This window comes from Erithacus rubecula, assembly GCF_903797595.1.
Source record: "Erithacus rubecula genome assembly, contig: SUPER_Z_unloc_1, whole genome shotgun sequence".
Classification (NCBI taxonomy): Eukaryota; Metazoa; Chordata; class Aves; order Passeriformes; family Muscicapidae; genus Erithacus; species Erithacus rubecula.
This window is the reverse complement of record NW_027635590.1, coordinates 4,500,329-4,523,308: the sequence shown is the minus strand read 5'-3', so window position 1 is coordinate 4,523,308 and position 22,980 is coordinate 4,500,329. Positions and strand designations below refer to the sequence as shown.

Here is a 22,980-nt window from a genome sequence, read left to right as displayed (position 1 = left end):
CAACATTAGAAAGCTGAAGCTTCAAGAACAATTGTATAATAGGCAACCGAAATTCAACAGATAGGCACATGATTTCACAGACATGTTTCCTAAAAGTAGCTTTTTAGATGCTTTCCCAGAAAGGGATTCATCTATTAAGAACTATTAAATCACAAAAGGTTTGTTGAACTGCCTCATATATGAGCCTCCAGTGAATCAAATAGGAAAATGTGTGACTCAGACCACGATCAGGACTGTGAGGGTATTTATTTGGAAATCCATCCAAAGTGTAACTGTACAAGTGTGCAAATAAGGATCGGAGAGACAAAGGTTGCTGAAGCAGTGTAGTAGCTTAGTTCAGGCAGCTGGAGCAAAACAGAAGAGCTCTTGGTCACAAAATCCTTAACATCTGGCATAGACAACATAGGCTGATGTCATGTGATGTGGAGCACATGTGCCAGAAGTTTGCTTTTTTTCCCTGTTTTCTATTCTATTAGTCTAATGAAAAATGTAACTTAAACATTGACACTCTTCAGTTCATCTTAATTCTAAACCAAATTGTAGTATTTTCACTAGTAGTAAATAACTTCTCCCTTTTGATGTGAACATCTTAGATCTGCTGGAATAAACTGCAAAGTATTATTTTCCCTTTTAACAGTCAGCACAGACACAAAGTTAGAGCTACCTTATGAAACTTGACTTTTGATTTTGGTAGTTTACAACAGAGTATTTCAGTTGTGAAGGACCTCACCATTTCCGGACTGACCAAAACTTAGAGCTTCTTGTCAAGGACATTCTCCAAATGCCTAAAACACTGACAGGCAGGGTACACTGACCACCTCTAGGAAGTTTCTTCAAGCTGCTGATGCTCAAACTTTTCTATGGATGTAGCTTGCTCTCCCACTCTTCAAGATGCCCTTTTTTAGTCATCTAGATTTTACAACATAGAGTAAGACATCTGCTATTAACTAGTGGGGTATTCTTAAATACCCTTAAAAAGTAAAAAGTCAAGTTAAAGGCTTCTCTAGAAGTTCAGGCCATTTTACAAGCTGCAAAATACAAGTTTATGAGTGAAGCACAACATCCATATGGCAGGTAGAGGTTCTACCCCTCAAAAAGTCATCTAGTCCTAAGGTTAAAAGAGGTTAAGAGCCATGAAAGTTAAATTTCAAAAGGAAGTAGAGAAAGCTGATGAAAATTTCCTTACCAGGCTATTTGACAAGAGTTAATGTTAACTAATAAGCTTGTGAAATGCACTGTTGAACTTAAGACATCTCAGGGCCCCTCATCTGCTGAAAAAAACCCAGTCAAGAAACAGACTAATCATGCTGAAACACAGAATATGATTGGAGTGAGAGTCAAGAGTTGACTGTCACTAAATAACAGCTATTTCCTACCTTTCTGTCTGGATGACCTATAAGTACTGATATGGTTTGACTTCTTGGTGATCTGTTTTTATCTGAGTAATGTCAGGACTCCTTGCAAAGTTTTGTGCACTGATCAGAAAAGCAGTCCAATGACAAACAGTTAAAAAAGTTTTATTTGCTCTGTATCTTGCAGTACGTCAAGTGTAATTAATCCACAGTATTTTCCCAAGTATAGTCTGCCATAAAATATGAACAAAAGCATCTTTTTTCTGCATACACTGTCTTTCAAGTGCTAAGAAAAAAAGTTATTATAACAGATTAAGAACAAACCTACAGCATTCTTTTACTTTAGCTGGTTCCGATACAGAGGCATACTTTTTTATTTGAGAATCAACTCCCAGAGACTTAGCTAATTGGACAGCATTTGTATCATCACTGATTAGCGTCCCAAGAGCCACAAGCAGTCTAAAAATGGCTTCAAGATCTTGAACAACTTCCATAACTGTGCTGATTACTGACAAACATTGAGCTTTGCCCTCAATGTTGTTGACTTTATGTAAACATACAGCATAGTTCAATGTCAGCGTGGCCAATGCAATGTGGATGTTCTTATTATTGCCTGATTTAGTTTCTATTGCTTGTGTCATTATTTCATCCCTCTGTTCCATCATGAGCTTCTGGCCTGCATTGCTGACAAAACAATTGCAAAGAGCTCTAAGTGCCAACAGCTGATTTGCTTGCTTGCCTTTAGGATTCAGAAATTTAAGGAGAAGGATGATAAATTGTACGTGCTCCTTTTCACTGCAGAAGTTTTCATTCACAGTGGGATGTCTGACAGACAATCTAAGAATGTCTAGAGCTGGAAAGACAATATCTAAGAAACAGAACAAAACAAAAAATTAGTATTAATACTGTATTATATGTAAATTTATCAGTGAGTTTCTTCCAGATGCAGACCTTCTTAGACCTGAAGGTTTCTGAACAGACAGTACCAGTTTCATGCAAGTAAGTAAATCATGAATTGTTTCACATTCATAAAGACCAATATTGACAAATCCATTCTAGTAACAATACCATTATCATTAAAAAATCCATAATGCTCAATGCAAGATTAACATAATGCTTTGCAGAAAATCTTAAAATCTTTTCTAAAATCTCTAATGGGTAATATTGAAGACAAGCATAAGACATGGTAACTAATCCAAAAACATCTCTGAAAGCTGAAAGTTCACTGACTGAACACTCTTACACAGACAGCATTTCCCTTTGTCCTCATTCCATAATTTACAGCACAATATAGCTCCAAAACTGCTTACAGGAAAAGAAAATAAAAATATGTCCTCAATTGAGTTAGAAATTGGAAGGAAACTGAACCAAAAGCTTGTAGTGTCCCTCTTTTCCCAAATTCTGAATATATCTGGTTTCTTGGATCTACTACTGGTATCCCAATCTCACAACCAAGTCAAAGCTGAACCTGTCCACTATCTACAGAGGTTTCTCCTGCAGATATGCAGAATCTTCAGAATTAATGCTTTGAACAATATAAAGAGTATGGAAGGCATGACATTGGCCATCATCCTCGTTATGCAAAACACAGTTTAATTAAGTGATATAAAATGAGATGAACTTTTCATACTAAAACATGATCTTCCTGTCAGTAAATCTTCACTTGCTCTTTTAATAAAGCAGCTAATTTTCACTATGCTGAAGATATTTGCATAGACCAACAACTATTTTTTCCACAATGTGCTGTAACAACCAAAATACCTTTTCTAATCCATTAGTGATGACAATACATTTTTAAATGTAATTATATCACCTCTACTTACATTCTTCCAGCATGTCATTTCACTAATGCAGTTTTGATCATATAGCCAAGTATCAGTAACTTCTTCTCTACCATGTTAGACAGGAGCTACTTTTGATATTTTTTCCCGATAATTTATCTCCATAACTTCATCTCTCATTTGGTAACATGTTAGGATGCCAAGTTCACACTTCCTTCCTCTATTTCCTGACAACTGAATTTATATCAAGTTTCTCCTTTATGCTTATTACTGTGTCAGTAAAACCTGACCACCAATTATCAAATTTGCCCCTGAAGCTGATCACTGCTGCTAGCACCTTTTAGTCATCTTCTGTTTTCTACTTGGGCTATAAAGTCTTTGGGACAGACTCAGTGAAACATACAGCATGACTAGTTTTTGTTGTTCATGGTGTAGCACTGATGAGATGACCCATAAAACAATTGCAAGAGTTTACCTTCGGGCCAGTTAACTGCTCTCCATAAAGTCTGAAGTTGCTGTGCTGTAGGTGTTTCTCCAGAGGTGTTGCATGTTGCAGACAGTAACTTTTCCAAAATTATCAAGTCATCTTCAGTAAGCTTATGTTCTTCAGCTGCACTGCCATTAAGTTCCTTTAATTTGCCTGTAATGCAAACAGAAGAGGCACACCTTTCCAATAACAGACTTCACAAATTGAGATCTCAACTGAAATGCTAAAAAAAGCACTTTATAAACAAGTAACAACTAATAAGTGTTTTTTGGGGGCCAGATTTTTAAACACTTTTTCCAATTTGGTAATTTCAAATTTTAAGCTTTTACACAATGATAATTATTAGTTCCACTATTAGTGCAACTTTAACAGTACAACACAAAGATTCAGACTTTGTAGAAAAATTTTAGGAAATGCCTACATAAAGATAAAAATGCAGATAAGAGTCAAAAGAACATTAGAGCTTTCATATTGAAATATAATTTCTTTTTGCTCTTTAAAAACAATAAAGAAACTATATATTCTTAGTGTGGTCACATTTTTTTTATTTTTACTTAAATTATGTGATCATGTTTTGCTTATGACATGTGCTATATTCAAGCTGCAGTGTGATTTAAAAATCCAGGTATTAGATTAACATAATGGACCTAGCATCAAGGACAGTTTTTTTTTAAAAAGTTCAGTTAGTCAAGTTACTTCAAATACATTTTAAAAAAACATCCTTGACATTAAAACACTGACCCAGTATTTGCGTAGGATTGGCCTGGTCAAATGTCACAGCATCCTTCTTCGGAAAATAAATATTTTCAACTTTAGCTGCAGCTGACTGGTAGGCACTCGCTCCTACAGAAAGGTAATACAGAGCATTCAACAGTATACCAAGCTGTCTCACACAGAATGGTGTTCTAGCTGTAACTCTCTATTGCTGGATATTACTCAGAAAAATACCTTTTAAAAAAACTAAATATCTATGCAAATAGCTGTCATTCCTTACATTATTTTTCCCAAGGGTAAAAACTGAAAGCAATACCTTCACAAACTGTGACCCCTTATGTAAAAATTTACAAGTTGAAATTATTAACAGTAATTTCTTAATTATGTGATTAATTCTGTACCTGAAATCTTGTATTTTTAATGTTTTCATAATGGAAGTGTTTACGTATTAGAAGATTTGCAGATATGACCAAGTTATGGCACATGAACAGTAGCCTGCAATGTCTTTTTTGAAGGAGCAATAAAAAGCTTTTAACATCACCTATAATGATTTCTCAAACTCGTAAGTCATTTAGTAGCTGCTATTGTGTAAAGCCCATTAACTATATATCTATATAAGAAACTGTATAGTTTCTCTCATGGACAACCTAGCTACTAGGAGATCAATAATCGTCTCAGATTATTATTATACATTTTAAAGCCTGTGTGCCTGATTCCTGCATATAAAGAAAGGCTCTGTTATCCCTTTTTTATTAATAGTTTCAGAGAACAAGCAGCTTCAATATGCTATTTTTAATAAAGCATGGCTTTGCATCAATGCAGAATTCATGTCAGAGAAACAAAAGCAACCCAAAAGTTCAGGAATGCTTTTCACTGTCGGACATTATCTCTTACCTGTAAATGGATCAACCCCACCCAATGGAGGTGCTGCATTTGATGCTGAACCAGGAACATAGCGACCAGCACCTAACAAAGATGGTAAGTTTTTAAATAAAACCACCAGTAAAGAGGTAACCTATACCTGCATTTAGTAACTACTTTTGAAACAAGACTATTAAAATGATTATCCTGCACCAAAGGAATTACAAAGTAGCATTCAATGCTTCTTTAAGAAATAAATCTATGCCTGTATCAGGCTTCTAGTGATGATGGATGGCATTCACAAGCTAAGTGAGCCCACAGGTAGGAGACACTGTGTCACGATCTCTGGCACTCACAGGTGCAGAGGCCAGCACAGCAGATACCTTATTCAACAAGTTCCAGCAGGAGGCACACTGCCCTGGCCTTGACTCCCTTTGTGCCTGGGCCAAGAGTGGTCTCTGCTGTCAGAGAGACTCGGGTGGACTCTCTTGCACTGAGGCCTCAGAGAGGCCTCCATCTGCCAAGACCACAGAGCCACAGATCCAGGGAGGAGAAACAGCTGGACACAGAAAGACCATCAAGATGGTCACTGAAGGCTGTTAGTTTTTGTAGCAGCACAAAGGTTTCTGCTCTACCTTTAGATCTGCAACTGCAGAACAGGCAGTGAGTGCACTGGCACTGCTGTGGACAAATACCCAGCAGGGACGTGTTAAGAGCCAGCTGAGATTGCACCTCACGTCAGCAAAACCAGAAAAATCAAGCAGCATTGATGGGAAGCAGAGTAACCTCCTGCAGGTAGGTTACTCTGCATAATGCATATGGTCTGGTAACTTGGGAGGTGCGCTTCTGCTGGGGGCAACGATGCAGGTTATCACAGAAACACTGTCTAGCCGTGCCTGGCCTTCAGACTGTTACCCTGCTACGCTTCCACATGGTCACCACGGGTTTTGCCAAGGAGGTCCTGGAGGATATCAAAAGTCATTAGAGAGCCCTGAGAACAAGGACCAAGAGTGAAGGGCACTTCTTTGGTACTCCGAACAAAACAAAAATGCTTGAATAGAAATTGACTCATCAAGCAGGTCAGCAATTCACTGCACAGCTGGTTTTGCAGACAAAAAATTGGCATTAAGGGATTACAGACAGGAACCTCTTTGAGGAGCAAGACCTTCTAACCAGGATGGGTTAAGTCTGCCAATTCCGGGCTGGAATTGGGAATATCTTTGGAAACAAGTTTGCTAAACTAGTAAGGAGAACTTTACAATAGCTGTATCAGTGAGGACCAGAATCTAAAACACAGGGTGGATGGTATAACAAAGATCATGAAAAAAAAAAAGCAAAAATGAAATAGAAAATTACCTCTACGAATATACCTAATCTATGGTTCATGCATATGAAGTCTGGCAAAACAGAACGTGTAGGTCCTCACACTTCTGTAAGTGGACAGAGTGACATGAGGCAGAACTGACAGCAGAGGGCTCCCCTCTACTGAACAGATCTCAGTATGCTTTGCAGGGGCAGAGCCCACCTTACTAGGCTGTTCCACACTATTGCACCAGAAAACTGCAAGAAGCAGCTGTCTGGAGCTAAACACAGAATGCAACAGAACACAACTCAAAGGCATATCTTGAGTGCTAGCCAGACAGATATGAATTTTACATTACCTGTAAAAGGGTCTGCCCCAGGTATTGTACTTGATCCAGATGAAGAGCCTGGAACATAACGTCCAGCACCTATTCAAAACAGTAAGAAAAGCAATGACTATCAAACACAGCTTGACATTATTGAAATCCAGAGAGGGATAACAAAGCTGGTAAAAGGTCTGGAGTATCTATCCTATGAGGAGCAGCTGAGGCAGCTGGGGCTGTTTAGTCTGGAGAAGAGAAGGCTCAGGAGAGACCTTACCACACTCTAAAATTCTCTGAAAGGGGAGTGTAGCCAGCTGGGGATTGGTCTCTTCTCCCAGGCATCCAGTTACAGGAGAAGGCACAGCCTTAAATTGCACCAGGGGAGGTTTTGGTTGGAAACAAGGAAGAATTTCATCACAGGAAGGGTGATTAGATATTGGAATGAGCTAACCACAGAGGTGGGGGAGGTGTTTAAGTGAAGACTGGATGGGTGGCACTTAGTACCATGGTCCAGTTGACACGGTGGTGTTCAGCCATAGGTTAGATTCAATCTCAGAGGTCTTTTCTAACCTAATTACTTCTGTGATAACTGCAGCTCTCAGAGTTAGTTACATATAACCTGACAAGAGTGTATTCCCATTTCCAGTCCATTGAAAGAAAGAAAAATATTTAGCTCAATTATTTTAATGCTGTTTTCTTCCTAAATTCATCTTTGTGAAATAAATTTAATTAATTTATTTTGTTTAGCTTGGTTTTGGCAAGCAGGATGTAATTGATTAACAGGTTTAGCTTATCAGTAATCAACTTGCTCTAGTTCCATTTCCTGTCTGAAAAGTGATCTATGTATTTCACTTATTTTTAAGAGAATTAATTCTCCAGTTAAATTTTTGTATTTTATTAATTGCCTTAAGTGCATCTTGTATGAAAACTGGAGCTTTCTTTCTATAAAAAAAAAAAAAAAAAAAAAAAGACTGGACTGAAAATTACAACTGACTTGACTTGAATTTTGCTGGAGATTTTTCTATTTTTTTTTTCTTTTTCTTTTTTTTTTTCCCTTTTTTTTTTTTAGAACTATCTGTGTCTTTGCCCTCAATCATTTAAGAAAATGGGAGTATCTGTAGAAAAAGTTCAAGAGCTACAATACTGAAGTCTGCCTGGGCAGACAGTTCTATGAGGTTCAAGGCCAAGTGTTGGGCCCCGCCCCCAGGTCACAGCAACTCAGTGTAGACATAAAGTGGGGGCAGAGTGGCTGGAAAGTCGCCCAGCAGAAAAATATCTGGGGGTGCTAGTCAACAGCAGTTGAACATAAGCCAGTGTGCCCAGGTGGCCAAGGAGGACAATGGTATCTTGGCTTTTGTCCTAGCAGGACCAGGGCTGTGACTGTCCCTCTGCACTTGACCCTGGTGAGGCAGCACCTCAAATCCTGTGATCAGTTCTGGGCCCCTCATGACAAGTAACATATTAAGGTGCTGGAGCAAGTCCAGAGAAGGAAGAGCAATGGAGCTGGTGAAGTGTCTGGAGCACAGGTCTTATGAGAAGCACCTGAAGGAACTGGGGGTGCTTAAGTTCCTGGAGAAAGCTGCAGGTGGAACTTACTGATCTACAACTATTTGGAAGGCATCAAGGTGGGGTTCAGTCTTTTCAGTCAGTTATAAGTGACAGGATGAGAAGAAATGGTCTCAAGTTGCACCAGGAGAGATTTAGACTAGATATTAGGAAAAAGTTCTACACTGGAAAGGTGGTCAGGCATTGGAATAGGCTGCCCATAGGAAGTGTCTGAATCATCATTCCTGAAATACCCAAAAAACCTATGTGGATATGGCACCTGTGAATGTAATTTAGAGGTGAACATGGAAGTGGTGAGTTAATGGCTGAACTCAATATTCTTAGAGGTCTTTTCCAATCTTAATGATTCTATGATTCTGTGACAGTGGTGGATTGAAAACTGACTGAACAACCACGACCAGAGGATGGTGATAATTACAACATCTACTGAAAGCCAGCCACTGGTGGTATACCACAGGGGTCAGTACTGCATCCAGTCCTGCTCCCCATCTTTGCTAATGATGGTGTGGAAGATCAGTCAAGAGTGCATCCTCAGCAACTGTGAAGACACAAAAATGTCATCACATAAGTTTAAAATATTTACCTGTAAATGGATCTGAAAATTGATTACTTGTACTCAACAATGTTTGCCCCTTAGTGTTGTCCATAATAAACTTGGCCACCTGATCCAGAAACATAGGATTTAGATCATTCTTTTGCAGGAAGTTGTATGCAGTCAGCCAAGGATCATCAGTGATGTTATATGGTAGCTTGTATGAAGGCCCATTTTCATTTACATCAATGGTGAAAACATAGTCATATTCCTTTAAGTGGAATAAAAATAAGAACACATTAGAAGTCTTCCGGCATTTCTTACATAAAGATGTATTAAACAGTTTAAGTTTAACAATGGCCCAGACCTAAGCCTAAAAACTTAAAACACTGCTACTTACGTAACACATCAGTAACAGTCTCCAGAGAGACTGCAAGTAAACATTTGCTGATTTAGGATAAACACTAAACATTACTTAGCAACAGCCAAAACATCACTGTATTATATCACTGTTGCTATACTATATCCAAAATACACAGCACTGTACCAGCTGCTAAGAAGAATACCAACTCTGTCCCAGCCAAAACCATGGCAAGACTTAAACCTGTATTCTCCAGAATTCTCTGCTCAAGGCCAGAGTAAAAGTGATAATGATAATGTGTGTACAGATATATTGCAAAATAAAGATGCATTGGGTCACTCTCATGGGTACTTCTGCTCCCTCTAAAGCTACAGAGCTATATAGCTATAGTGATATAGCTAAAGCTATAGAGCAATCAGATGCCTCAAGAAATTTCAGTCTTAAAAACTCACTTTTAATGCTAGCAAAAAATTTCCTAATGTTTCTTGAAAATCTTTAGGACTGAAAATCAGTATCTTTCTTCTTCTATGATGGACCCTGACAAGCTTTTCTGTGTACATTTCAGAGAAGGAAACAATTTTCAGCATATATAGTTTTTAGGTCATCTTACCTGTCTTTAGATTCAACAGTTACTAAAGACAAGCAGCACAGAAGGCCAGGTACCTAATATTTTAAGCAAGCCTTGCATGATAAATTATAAAGTTAATTTCCTTTTGGGAAAGTAACTTCTCAAGGTATTAACAATAAATACCATAGAACTTGACAATTTATCTACTAATGGTTTATCTTTCTCCAAAATAATTAGTGTCATTGGCATGCTCATTTTGCAAAGTGTGTTTCGTAAGTAATAAAATAAACTGTAGTTATACTTTTACCTCTGAGAACAAAGGTAACAAAAAGGTACCTGTTTTCTAATACAGATATTTTTCAAATACCTGTTTTCTAAATTATATTTTATCTGAACAAAGATCAGTTACTTAGGAAAGAATGAAAGAAATTAACAGTTTGCATGTACCTTTCCTTCAAATAAAACTTTTCCAGATGTTTGTTGTGTGGCTCCAGAAGAACCAACAACATCACCAATCTTTATCCATCTTCCTTCACTGACACTCCATTGATATGCTTCTACTTTCCCATTATCTTTAATAAGCCGTGTCTGTCCATCTCTTGTTCCTGTAACCAGAAGTTCAAACAATTGCAAGGATATGATTAAAGGAGAGAAAAATATCCAAATGGTGCCCAGCATTAAAATTTAAAAATAGTTCAACAACACTTGGAGTAACAGCACAGGAATTAAGTAGATACATGTCATGGTTTAACCAACTAAGCACCACACAAACACACTCACTGGCCTCGTGGTTGGGATGCGGGAAAGAATCAGATAAGTAGAAGTGAAAAATTTGGGGACTGAGATAGATTTAGAAAGGTAAATCAAAAACCACAATCAAAGCAAAACAAGGAATTCATACACCACTTCCCATGGCTAGGCAGGTGTTCAGCTGTGTCCAGAGGAGCAGAACTCCATCAGCTTGGAAAGACAAAGGCCAACATTCCAAATATCCCTTCCCCTTCATTTTCCTTCCCCTACTCTATATGCTGAGCATAATGCCAAATGGTATGGGACAGCTGGGGTCAGTTGTCACAGCTGTGTGCCATCCCAGCTCCTTGCACACCCCCACGCTCCTCACTGGTAGGGTGGGTGAGTAGCTGAAAAGTCCTTGGCCCTGTGTAAGCCCTGTTCAGCAGTAACAAAAATTCCCTGTGTTATCAACCCAGTTTTCAGCAAAAATCCAAAACACAGTCCCATAATAGCTACTGTAGAGAAAATCAATCTATCTCAGAAAAAAACCAGACAAAATACAACATGTCACAACAAGAATAGCAGCAATCTTAATGAGCATTTTACAACTATGGTAGCAGTATACACCAGCAGACTAAGTGGCCAAAGCAACACATAGGTCATGTACTTCAGAAGTTCTCCCATAGTCTAACAAGATGCGAACTTTCATATGGATGTAAGATCTATGCCACTTCCTGGTAATAGCCAAGGGCTGAAGTCACTGCTTACTTCAGCTTGGGAAAAAGTAATTGTCTGTTTAAGAATAATGTTTACTACTGCTTCTACTGCATTCTCAAGAACCTCTCAAGTATCTACAAAGTGTGAACCGAGCCCATCAAGACTATCTTTCAAGCCAAAAGCTAAAGCAGAAAATTTGCATTTACTACTTTTATTAGGGAAAAACCTGCACACTCAGTACTCCTTTTATAAATTATCTGTTTCACATAATCTTGGTACAGCTTGCAGTACAGGCAGAAAACATCTCAAATATGCATACTGTAGCATCAATTCCATCTTTTTCTAAATTATCGCATAGGAGAGTTAAAAAAATGCCAAAAACCAAAAACCTGTTTCCAAAAGAATCAGTGAAAGATAGTAGAGCAAAATTAAGCCATTCCCTTCAGTAACCCTATTAAGTCTGGAAACCAGCTGAAATTTCAACACCTGAAACCAAGACTTGGAAGCATCTCTAACAGGACAGAAGCACAATAACTTACCGGGATCCTTAAGGTGTTCTCTTCCAGGAAGGTCATCAGCATTGATATCTCCTAAATCACCAGTTTTAGGATCAATGGATGCTTGGGCAAGCTCATTTTCAAAAGCTTGAATCTCCTCAGCACTTGCTGTACGTTCCAAGGACTCTGTAAACACCCTTATAATACCATCACTGAATGGAGAGAAAACATTCAAATAGAAATACTACTTTAAATATCACAATGACTGCATAAATTCTAATGGTGACTTCTATGCTTACAGAAGCCATCACTATTTCTAACTACCCCTCCCAATTATTGTTATGAAAGGAATTCACTTTCATACTAGAACAATACAGAGAAGGAATCAAGCAGGTAAACCTGTCTTCAGTATAATTTTAAAATCAAGATAAGATATGCCTATCAAAAGGGTTCATTATACCATGCTTACTAAATTTATTCTCAAATCTATTAATGATTTACTACATTTGCAAAGATTTTTTCATTCATATTTCTGTGAATGACATAAAAAACTTAATTCTTGGATGAAGTGTAGAACATGTTTAAATTTAATACACACACATTTTGATAGCTTTATTTTTAAGTATATTTTTATATTTATTTTTAAATATAAATGAAACTTGACATCCAAAGTGATGCTAACAATTTCTTCAAGGGCAGTCAGATTTGGATCTAGAAATATATTGAAAGTAAAGTTTGGATACCTTGCACCAACTACGATGTCACCATTGTCTAAAACACAGCAGCACCATACAGACTGAGCTGGGAGTCTGATTGTTTGAGCACATTCCCCTTTTTTCCAGATTCTAAGAGATCTATCCTCTCCAGTAGTTACAAAATCTAAAAATAAAAATTAAAAAAATTTAAAAAAAAAACTTTTGAAGTATATTTTTAGGATACTGTAATACTAGATGCCATTGTGAAACTGGGTACGACAGTAAAAGAACTCTTCTGCAATCTAGTACTTCTCTCAAAGGAAAGTACAGAGCAAAAAGAAAATCACTGTTCTCTTGTCTCCTCAAAAAATCCTAAGTGTATAAATTGCAGATTAAGCAGCCAGGCAGTGAATGAAAATGTGCCCAAGACAAAGAAATATTCCTTCTTCCTTTAAGGGGCCTGAACAATTTTGTCATCATCATACTTTCACCTTGCACTATATTTGCATAGGTTCACATTTGTTTCAAAGGTAAGCCTGCTTTATCAGAAAACACACATAAAGCATTTTCAAAAGTCTACAGACTCCTCAATGAAGAATTTTAAGGCACAGGAATACAATATATGTGTCAACCCATATACGTGCACTTTACCTGTTGAACAAATGTGCAAGTGTCCCATACACCACACAAAGGTCACTGACTTGGAACTTCTTCTGCAACTGGCTCAACAGTTAGCTCTGAACCTCTAAATCTCTAACTCTGAAAACAAATGTAATTAAGCCTCATATATAAAATTCTTAACCTAAATTACATATAATGCATATTGTGAATGTGATATAAATCTAAATTTACATTATCTCAAGGTGGCATGCTACTATTACTATTTTACTACTCTGCAACCGCACTGAAATACAGGTGGCAGCTAAGACAATAGTTTTGTCTACTGCTTTATCTAAGTTTTACTTAAGCCTTCAATTAGCCCTAACCCAGGATATTTTCATCCTATACACTGCCAGAGCAATCTTGACAGTGGTGCAACTTGGAGTCAATCTCGATGTCTCTTTAAATCTATTTACACTAGATGCAAGAAAAAAATCAAATGCTACCAGTGTTTAGTTGTGGCAGTGCCACAGAACATCAGAATACACACCCTGTCATTTCATTTTCAAGAATGTTGTGTAACAGTAGGGAAGGAATCTTACCTTTACATCGAGGGAAGACAGAGATACTGTATATATAATTTGTATGTCCATAATACACCTGCAGACACTCGCCAGAGATCTGCCATCTTCGAACACTAGCATCATTAGCACAGGAAAGGAACTCCATTTCACTGAGAATAGCTAAACCTCTCACACAATCTTCATGCCCTTTGCAAAAGGAAAATTTTAATGCAGTTATTGTCTCCATTAGCAGCAGTATACCACTTCTACACAGCTCACATCTAAATCCAGGCAACAAATCCTTGTGGGAGCAGTCAGAAAGAAAACTTAATCACCCACAATTCTCTGAAAAAAATATTTTTTTTTTAGAATTCATGTGGCTTCTGGACATACAAGTACTTCAAGACTTTAAAAATCCTGCCTAAATATTGCTCAGTTTACCCACATTTTTGTAAGATTTTTATGTTCTCTTTTGACAAGAACAAATCACACCAATGAAATTATCAACTGCAGCAACATTTACCAGTGAACGTTCTTTCACACCTGCCCGCCTTCCACAGTTTTATAGTTTTGTCAGCTGAACCAGTCAACATTAATCCCTGTTCAGGAAGTATCTTCACTGCCCATATTGCAGCTGTGTGGCCCTGCAAAAACCCCAACATCGTTAAGACTTGTCAGAATCAAATTCAGAGTACTTATTTCATATTCACATAGAGGAACTTCATACCTGTAATGTCATCATACACCTGTCATTCAACCAGACTTTTGCTGTTGTATCCCATGATCCACTTAATAATGTGCCAAATTTCCCAGATGAAAGGCTGCAAACTGGAATGAACATTCAAATCAGAACTGACAAGCACCCTGCACTGCCACAAATCTTATGCCAGAAATTTCAAGAAATTCATTTAAGAGGATTTATTCGGTATTAATAACATATTTAGTGTTGAGGAGTCTAGTGAAGAATGAAACGAACTGTAGTTGCATTGCAACCTAGAAAGAAGCTGCTTAAAATTTTCAATTTCAGGTCAAAAAATTGGAATATTTTTGTCACTCAAATTTTTAAAATTCTAAGTCACAGATCTCTTCTCTCAGACTAGAATATGATGACAAGCAGGTTAGACAACTAGTTAAGAAACACAATTAATGCAAATACGTAGTTTTCAAGTAAAAGAAAAGTTTTGTCTACGGGTATATATTTATGTTTCCAAGAAGTTATTTAATATGAAAAATACTTAGCTCACCTTCTTGGAAGGCAAAATACTACCACACAGAAACTGTGGTGACATTCAAAGACTTAGTATAAAGATAATCTGCAAATGCTCCAGCAACACAGTGTAAAGCTTTGTACACAAAGCACCAATCAATATTAAATACCCATCTAAGTAACAAAATGGGCAGAGAAAGTTTATTAAGGAAGCTGATTTTTTCTACTTATATCAGATTTGACAAAAAAATCCAATACGTGAAGAACTAACTGCTTCTTTAAAGTGTAATTCTTGACAAAAGTGTTATCATTCTGTGAATTGCCAGGAATTCAGAGACAGTGAAAGATCAAACATTCATTAGGATAAACTTGGAAATCTTTACAATGAATGGCCACTGCATGAATTAAGATTATAAAATCCTATTTGCAGAGGTCATAATTAAACAGTTTGCTATATTACATACCAACAAATCAAAATTTAGTTTTATAAATTCAATTTAATTTCCTCTCTAATAAATAATGTTAACTTGTATGTAAAAAACTCCAAAATACGATTACTACGTACCTGTGTTTTTATGACCCTTAAGGATGTAAAGAGGAGCTGGGTTGTCAACTGTGAAAATGCAAATATTATGATCATTGCCACCAGTTGCAATCAGCCCACGAGGATAGAGGTCACTTGGAGGTATGATGCACACACAAGATACAAAATTTGAGTGCCCACTCATACAGTGCATCTCAGTAAAACCCCTGTTAAGACTTAAACATAGGAGATAATCAGTTTAGAATCATGACAGAAACAGTACTTTATCTGAGTAATTGCAATTCTTGAATTTATAACTAAGTTTGCCTTGTGCTGAATAAGTATGATGGATGCCTAGAAAGAATGAAATTTGAGATAAAAATTACAACCCAGAATTCCTGCCCAGTACACAATACCAGAGCTTTCCACTTATTTTTCAATGCAATGATAGGCCTGGAAGGACTTTTGTTTTTGTCTTGCTCATTGGTAAACACCATGCCAAATTTGACCAAAAATAGCTATAGTTTGTCTTCATGGCATCTTCCTCTGTCTGAAGACATATTTTGTCTTCTCCAGGCTGAGCAGGCCCAACTTCTGCATGCCTACTTTTGGGGGAAGTTTATGTTTTTAAGCGGTTTGCTGTACATCTATGTTGTACTGTGCTTTGGAAATGGTAACAATGTCATTGTTTTTTTTGGAAATTTGGAAATGGTACCAAATGTAACAATTTAACAAGTATATCCGACTACATGCTAAAGTAAGAACACACAAATGAAGTTTATTGCCTGCCAAATGTATTCACTGGGTCTTCCTTAGGAGCACTATAGAGGAATACAAGATCATAACTGACTCGACCAGCACCCTCATTGCTTCCTGAGCCAGCCTCAGTAGTTATAGCATTAACTGGAAAAAGCCACTTATTCCCATAGAATAAACATGCAGGTTGGCGTGCCATGTGCTTGTTTTGCTTTCCTGTGTTTGTTCCCACAACCTCCAAAACACAACCTACCACATGAAACCACACTGATATCCTTCAAACCCTAATGCCTGGCAAGTTTGAAATATGTAAGGAAATCATGATACTGTTCTAAATTCTAAAACATTTTCTCCCCTTAAGGCACACAGAGCTAATGAAGGAAACCTCCCTTCTTGGAAAAGCTAAACCAAAACAGCATACAGCAGTGTGCTCACCCACTGAACCCTGACTACTGTAGTCCCTGAGCCTTCAAAACAGGGAAGGATAATCAATATCAACATTATAAGCTGATACTAGAAAATTATGTCTTCCTTCACATGGAGTTCTCAAAAACTATGGGTTAGAACTAGAATTCTTTTCCTGCTGCAAACTTCTGTGCAATTTGGCAAGTTCTTTCCCTTATGATGAGATCCTCTTAAGATTGGTTTTTCTTCACCTCATTAGCAGAGCTTGGAGATCAATATGTAAGCACTCAGCAAATTAACCAATTGTTTCCATTTCACATGAAGGCAACAGGAAGAATATTCAGGCCTAGTAATTTTAAAATACAGGTCACAATATAAAACTATAATCTGGGGAAGAGGTACATCCTGTAGCTTCCAGCAATATCCCATATCTCCACTATCTCCTGTACACATTCCTTAGCAGTACTGCTTCTGGTCAAAGTAATACGCTGAAAAATTCACTCTGTGAATTCAACTAGACAAATTCAGTAGGAGATAACTCTGTGCAACATCAGTATAAAAAAAATTAAAGTTGAGATATTTTTTTCCTTTTTCAATGTCTTTCTGTATTTAATTTTCTGTAGTTTTTTGTTCACATTCCATTTTATGTTTAAAGAAGCTTGCTTAGCAAGGGTGAGAAAGAACAGGATTTTTTTTTAAACCTTCAAAGCACACTACAGTATCGTGAAAATCACAGCATTGTTACCTAGCAGGATAACTTTGGCACTGAATACCATGAGGTGGAAACAATACTATTAATACTACCTAGGAAAAAAAAAAAAAAAGTGTGGAACTATTGACATTGTTACCATTTCCAAAGCACAGTACAACATAGATGTACAGCAAACCGCTTAAAAACATAAACTTCCCCCAAAAGCAGGCATGCAGAAGTTGGGCCTGCTCAGCCTGGAGAAGACAAAATTGCATGGAGACCTCATAGCAACCTTGTAGTGTCTAAAGAGGCCTACAGGGAAGCTAGAGAGGGATTCTTCCTCATGGACTGTAGCAACAGGACAAGAAATAGTAAGCACAAATTGAAAGGGGAAAAACTTAAGTTAGACTTTAGGAAGAAGATCTTCATTGTGAGGGTGATGAGGCACTGGAATAGGCTGCCCAGAGAAGCTGTAGATATCCCATCCTCGGAAGTGCTCAAGGCCAGGACGAACAGAGCTGTGAGCAAACCGTTCCGATGAAAAGTGTCCCTGCTCGTGGTTGAGGGACTAGGACAGGATAATCTCGAAGGGGTCCTTCAAAACCCTTAACGTGATTCTATGCAAGTGACAATGCCAGCCACAAACGCCTCCTGTGAACGGGCTCCCACCGCCCGTCACCTCCCTCGGCTACGCCGATTCTGCCGGCAGCGCCTGAGGAGGACTCGGATGCAGAGACAAAGACGGCGGGGCAGGGGCGGAGCTCCTTGGGGCGGCACCTCCACGCTCTCCCTCCTGCGGAGCACCGGCTGGAGCGCCCGGCCCGACCTGCGCTGCGCCGCGGCCCAGCACTCACCCGTCAGGGGCCCAGAGACGCGCGGTTCTGTCTCGCGAAACAGATACAAAGCCGCCTTCCGGAAAGAGGCCGCGGGTGAGGCCCCGCACGTCCTGCCCATGCCCCAGCAGGGAGCAGCGCAGCCGGTACGTGCTGCCCTCACCCGCCATGGCGGCAGCGCCGGCCTGACACAGCACGGGCCGCCCCGCCGCCGGAAGCCGCGCCGGAAGTGTCGTCAAAAGGCGCGCCGCCGGGCCAACACGAGGCTTCCTATCCCGGCAGGCACCGCGCTCGCGCAGGCGGTCGTGCTGCCGCTCTTCTCTTGCGAGGCCCTCTGGGAGTCGTAGTCTTCGGTATCTGCGGCGGGCTGGGGCGAGAATTGTGGCCATCGCGATATGTGAGCGAGTGGTTGCTACGATACAGCGGTGCTGCCTGTGGGCTAATGGCGGCTGAGGGGCACGGTGAGGGGTCAGGGTCTCCCGGGCGGTCGGGGCGCTGGCGCTGCGCTGCTGTGCGGCTGGGATGGGCTCCTTCGGGAGTGGCGAAGGATGCCGCGGTTTGTCAGGACTATCGCAGTTCGGGATCGCCGTAGTGACGGGCGATGGTTTACGGATCCTCTGTAGATAATCCGAATGAGTATTTGCAGCAGTTGCTCGCTTCCAGTTTGTTTCAATAAGATTTTCATTCAGATATTGAAACAATAAATGTCGCAAGAATTAAGCTGATGACTCACTGATAAGAGACTGCTGCCTCAGCTTGCTCATGAACATTACGTGGTCTTTCCTGAGTCCTGTTGTACCATCTAGTAGGAAAGTACTTTGCAGATTACTTATGAAACCAAAAACTAACCCCCTTTAACATTCGAATAAGTTATGCTTTAAAGACTCGGTCTCTTACAGTTTTAAGGACCTTGAGCAAATCAAAGGATGCTTTCTCTTCTTACCAGAGCGAAGTTAAAAAGGAAACGAATATGGCCAGCAGTAATAGACCTCCCACAGCTCGTTCTGCTTCGAGAGCAGGAGTAGGGCTGACCTCTTCATCGAGGCCTGCGTCTTCATCAAGGACTCCGTCAGCAGGCAGAATAGGAACAGCGGTATGTTAGAAAATATTAAAAATTAGTGTATTATTAATTTTGATCTATTTAGAATTTTGTTCTTTTTTTTTTTTCCAATCTTGTTTTTTCAGTAGTACCATGACTGGAGCGAGGAGAAGTTATTCTTTATGAAGAATTTAAGATTTCGGTTTTGTATAAAGTTTTTCAAACCTTGTCTGGAGGGAGTCAGGGACATCCAGCAACCAGAGTTCACCTGAGAAATCTAAATAGCATTAATGTTGCAGATAGATGGAACAGTGAACAGCTGCTCAAAGTTAATCCCTACCTTCTACAGCGTATGTTCACTTAAACTTTAGCTTCCCTGAAGAGATGGAAATACTAGAAGATTCTTACAGAAGAAGTATAGAGAATAGCTGAAGTTTTAAACTGCTTTGGAAATTGCTAAAGGATAATTAAGTAATAATTCAGACTCGATAGGTTTTTAATTTTTTTTTTTGTTTTGTTTTTTTTGGTTTTTTGTTTTTTTGTTATAGATGCCTCCTAATACAGCAAGACCTGGTTCTCGTGGTGGTTCTTTAACTCCTGGAGGAGTTTTATCGTCTCAGATAAAAGTTGCAGACCGTCCGGTGACTCAACAGGGATTAAGTGGAATAAAAACTGCAATGAAAGGTATTTTAAACTGAAAATAGCCCTCAAGATGTCTGCAAACATTTTGAAAGAATATTTAGTTTTCTAAAGAAAAGCTTTACTTCATTGTGTAAATTGCAGAATGAAGAGCTGTGATTAAAAAGAGCAGCAAAAAGAAGGAGTAATTAAAATATCCGTTTTTCTGTCATTATTCTTGGCAGCCAAAGGAGATAAGCATTTTTCTGTAAATGATCTGTCTTTAAAAATAATTCAAAATAATACAACAAGCTTATTGTGTTTTATTCCATCGCTACAGAGTACTTAAAATACTCTATTATGTAGTAGCTATTAATATATCTGTATTTGTAATGTTTATCTTCACAACAATCTAAAAACTGCCTTTTTACAAATTAGATAATAAATATTTAAGAACACTAAAAGGTATTTGGTGTAATTTTTTAATGTAAATTTTGCAGATTGTTTTCCTGATTTGCAGTTCATCTAAGTTAGGGGTTGTTTAAAACAAAATATCATCTTGATCTCTTATCAGGTCCTCAGAGGCAGATAATGGATAAAACATACTACCTTGGGGTGCTGAGGTATGTCTAACAGCACATTTAATGGTCTGTTCCCTTTCAGATACATTGTTGAAGTTTGACAATAGCATGCAATAAGTGGTGTTCACTTACAATGCACTTAGAGTACTGCTCTAAGAGTGAAGGTTATTTTGCATGTGGGTATTCTGTGGGATGAAAGGTAGTAGATTCCCTGGAGGTTTTGTTGTTAGATTTGCTAAGTTAAGTTCTCTCTCACAGCATTAGTAAGGGGGGATCAGTGATTCTGAGCTTCCACCTCCAATGTTTGTTAGGTCTGATAGCTCCATTTTGTAAGAAGTAGCACTGCAAAACTAAACATTTTTATGTTATACATTTCAGATGGTTTACTTGGATCAAATGTTCAGCTAGCAATGACAAAGGCAAGATCTTGTGCAAACTATTGCATGGAGGATTTTATCAGATGTTCATATTATAGTTTTGAATAATTAGTCCTAAAAGATTTCATTTTAAATATGGATGTTACCCATATTCTGTGAAATTATGCTGTGTTTTTTTAGTTTCCACATCTGTTTTACCAGCAAAGACAAAAAGCCAATTAAAACATTTTATTTCAGGCCAAAGTTTTCCAGCAACTAGGACTTTTTCTGATATGACCATTTTACTTTTTTCCCACACTTACCTCTTCTTAGAAATGCTGAGTTGAAATAGGTGCAGTGTGATACATATCAATTGCAAATCTCCTATAGTAAAATGCATTTACTCTTCTAGTTGTGCTTTAGCTGTACATCCAAATGTTAATGATTATTTTTTCTTTATTTTTTTCAGAAGTAAAACAAATGAACTTACAACAGAAATTAACAAGCTTCAGGAAGAAGTAGAAATGTACAAGCAAGAGAAATCTGTCTATTTGTCCTATGAAAAACGGTGAGATGTATTGCAGCAAATGCAGTGCTAACTTTCTAAGTCACAGGACTATTTTCAGGCATTGGGCAGGCTTCAAGGAATCCGTGAATAATTGTGTTTTTCATTGTTTTATTTTTACATTGCAAATGTTACTGTTTGAAGTTTGACTTTTTGTTTCATATTTAGGGCAGAGGCTTTAGCTGGTGAAATCAAAGATCTTCAAGGTCAGCTAGCAGACTTCAACATGGTATGCTGCTGTCAAAATTTTGATACTGAATGCTCCTATTTATTCTCTTGCTTACTTTGTAATACTTTTGCTTTATTCCAAACAATTTTTTGGCATTTCTATATAAAAATATGCTGGTTAATACTGACCTTATTTAGTTGTTGGAAAGGGAAGAAATGGAAAGAGATGAAAACAAAAAGTATGCTATAAAATTAAGAGAAGCATCTGCATATAGATTTAAGAAATTGGTGCTGTGTAATATTTCAGTGCTTAGAACAGCGACATATAATGATTATTATTTCTGAAAATGACATGCGACCTATTCAGATTCCAAAATCATGTGTTTTCCATTTGCAATAACCAAAATTTTCTGTGTTTACTCGAACCATTTGATTGTTTTTTTAAGGAAAAGGAGAGCAGTAACAGGTTGGAATTCTGTCTTGTTTCAGGTTGTGGATTTACTTAACACCAGTACAGATATGGCAGAAGTGATCCGTGATTACAATATGGTAAGAATTAGGATATTTTCTGTGCTTTAACAGTAAAATGATATGTTACTTTCTTGGTGCTTTGAATGTGTGACATTTCTAAAAAAGCATAGCACTAACTTAAAACTTTGCCATTTTTTTTCCAGTTAAATTATTCGTAATGTTGGCAACATGTTAGCAGTAAGTCATTTGCCTGAAGTCTTATTTTAACAGCCCCATGATAGTTTTCCATTGTTTAAATTTGAGAAGGGTGTTATAGCAATGCAAATTATGAGTGTTAAAATATCTTTGTTATTTTTTTTATTTTTTGGGAGCTCAGAACACGTGTCTTAGGAGAGGCAAATTTAAGCAGACTCCACTGCCTGATAAAGCTTCCTGGTCTTCTGGACATTAAGTTCTCTTTTTACTTCAGCCTTTTAGATGTCTCCAGTGTAAAAAATATTAAATACATCTATGACATAGCCATCACAAAATCAAAGAATTTTTTCTTCCTTTACTTTCCTTATTTATTTTCTAACACATCCTCTAGATGTTAAGGCGTGAATGACATCATGCATATTTTATTTCTTGGGGTCACTTTGTCCATAAACAAAAGCAATAAGTTTCAGTAAAGGTTGTTTTGGTAAGTTGAAAAATGACCTCAATGTTTCTTGGTGAAAGCAACTTTTTTTTCCTTGAATTTGATTGAATAATAAAGATACAATGTTTCTATCATAAAGAGAAGAATGTTTTTCATCCCGTCTGTGTAGTTTTAAACAATACATTACTAAGTGTTTCAGGAATAGACCCCACAGAAATTGTAAGTGAATCAATTTCTTTGGAAGTGTTTGAAAAATGTGTATGTGTTGTATTTAGGGATGTGGTTTAATGGTGGATTTGTCAGTGTTAAGTGTTGAACTTGATGATGTTAAGAGGTATTTTCCAACCTATATGATTCCATGATTTATTACAAACTTGATTGTATTTCAGTTGTTTGTGGTTTTTTTTTTTTAAGTTAAAGGATCAGAATGACCGAGACGCTCAGAGTATAGATGAAATTTTCACAAAAAGACAAGCGTG

General features: G+C 37.9%; 2 protein-coding genes across 2 annotated transcripts in view; one reads left to right on the top strand and one right to left on the bottom strand.

Annotated features, from left to right (window-relative positions):
• Positions 1-460: 460 nt before the first annotated feature.
• On the bottom strand, positions 461-18,307 carry PLAA (phospholipase A2 activating protein). The gene is made up of 14 exons (XM_079330902.1): positions 18,088-18,307; positions 15,424-15,617; positions 14,379-14,479; positions 14,175-14,295; positions 13,691-13,858; positions 12,537-12,672; positions 11,836-12,005; positions 10,295-10,452; positions 8,970-9,189; positions 6,857-6,925; positions 5,229-5,300; positions 4,362-4,463; positions 3,609-3,773; positions 461-2,220 (listed from the first exon to the last, which is right to left on the bottom strand). Exons 1-14 carry the CDS (start codon positions 18,234-18,236, stop codon positions 1,655-1,657), a joined length of 2,391 nt encoding a protein of 796 aa, XP_079187028.1. The 5' UTR covers positions 18,237-18,307; the 3' UTR covers positions 461-1,654.
• Positions 18,308-18,401: 94 nt separating this feature from the next.
• IFT74 (intraflagellar transport 74) overlaps positions 18,402-22,980 on the top strand; it is a 38,626-nt gene continuing 34,047 nt past the window's right edge. Inside the window, exons 1-8 of the mRNA XM_079330905.1 lie at positions 18,402-18,527; positions 19,013-19,159; positions 19,654-19,789; positions 20,298-20,346; positions 21,130-21,228; positions 21,394-21,454; positions 21,883-21,942; positions 22,916-22,977. Of these exons, the coding sequence (XP_079187031.1) occupies positions 19,037-19,159; positions 19,654-19,789; positions 20,298-20,346; positions 21,130-21,228; positions 21,394-21,454; positions 21,883-21,942; positions 22,916-22,977 (590 nt within the window). The 5' untranslated portion in view covers positions 18,402-18,527; positions 19,013-19,036. The remainder of the gene's footprint in view (positions 18,528-19,012; positions 19,160-19,653; positions 19,790-20,297; positions 20,347-21,129; positions 21,229-21,393; positions 21,455-21,882; positions 21,943-22,915; positions 22,978-22,980) is intronic.

Coding starts and splice junctions, on each gene's coding strand:
- PLAA (XM_079330902.1), bottom strand. CDS start 18,236: ATGGCGGGTGAGGGCAGCACGTACCGGCTGCGCTGCTCCCTGCTGGGG. Junction 14,296..14,378: donor GGTGTATGATGACATTACAG/GTATGAAGTTCC, acceptor GGGTTTTTGCAG/GGCCACACAGCTGCAATATG. Junction 10,453..11,835: donor AGAACACCTTAAGGATCCCG/GTAAGTTATTGT, acceptor TTCTGGTTACAG/GAACAAGAGATGGACAGACA.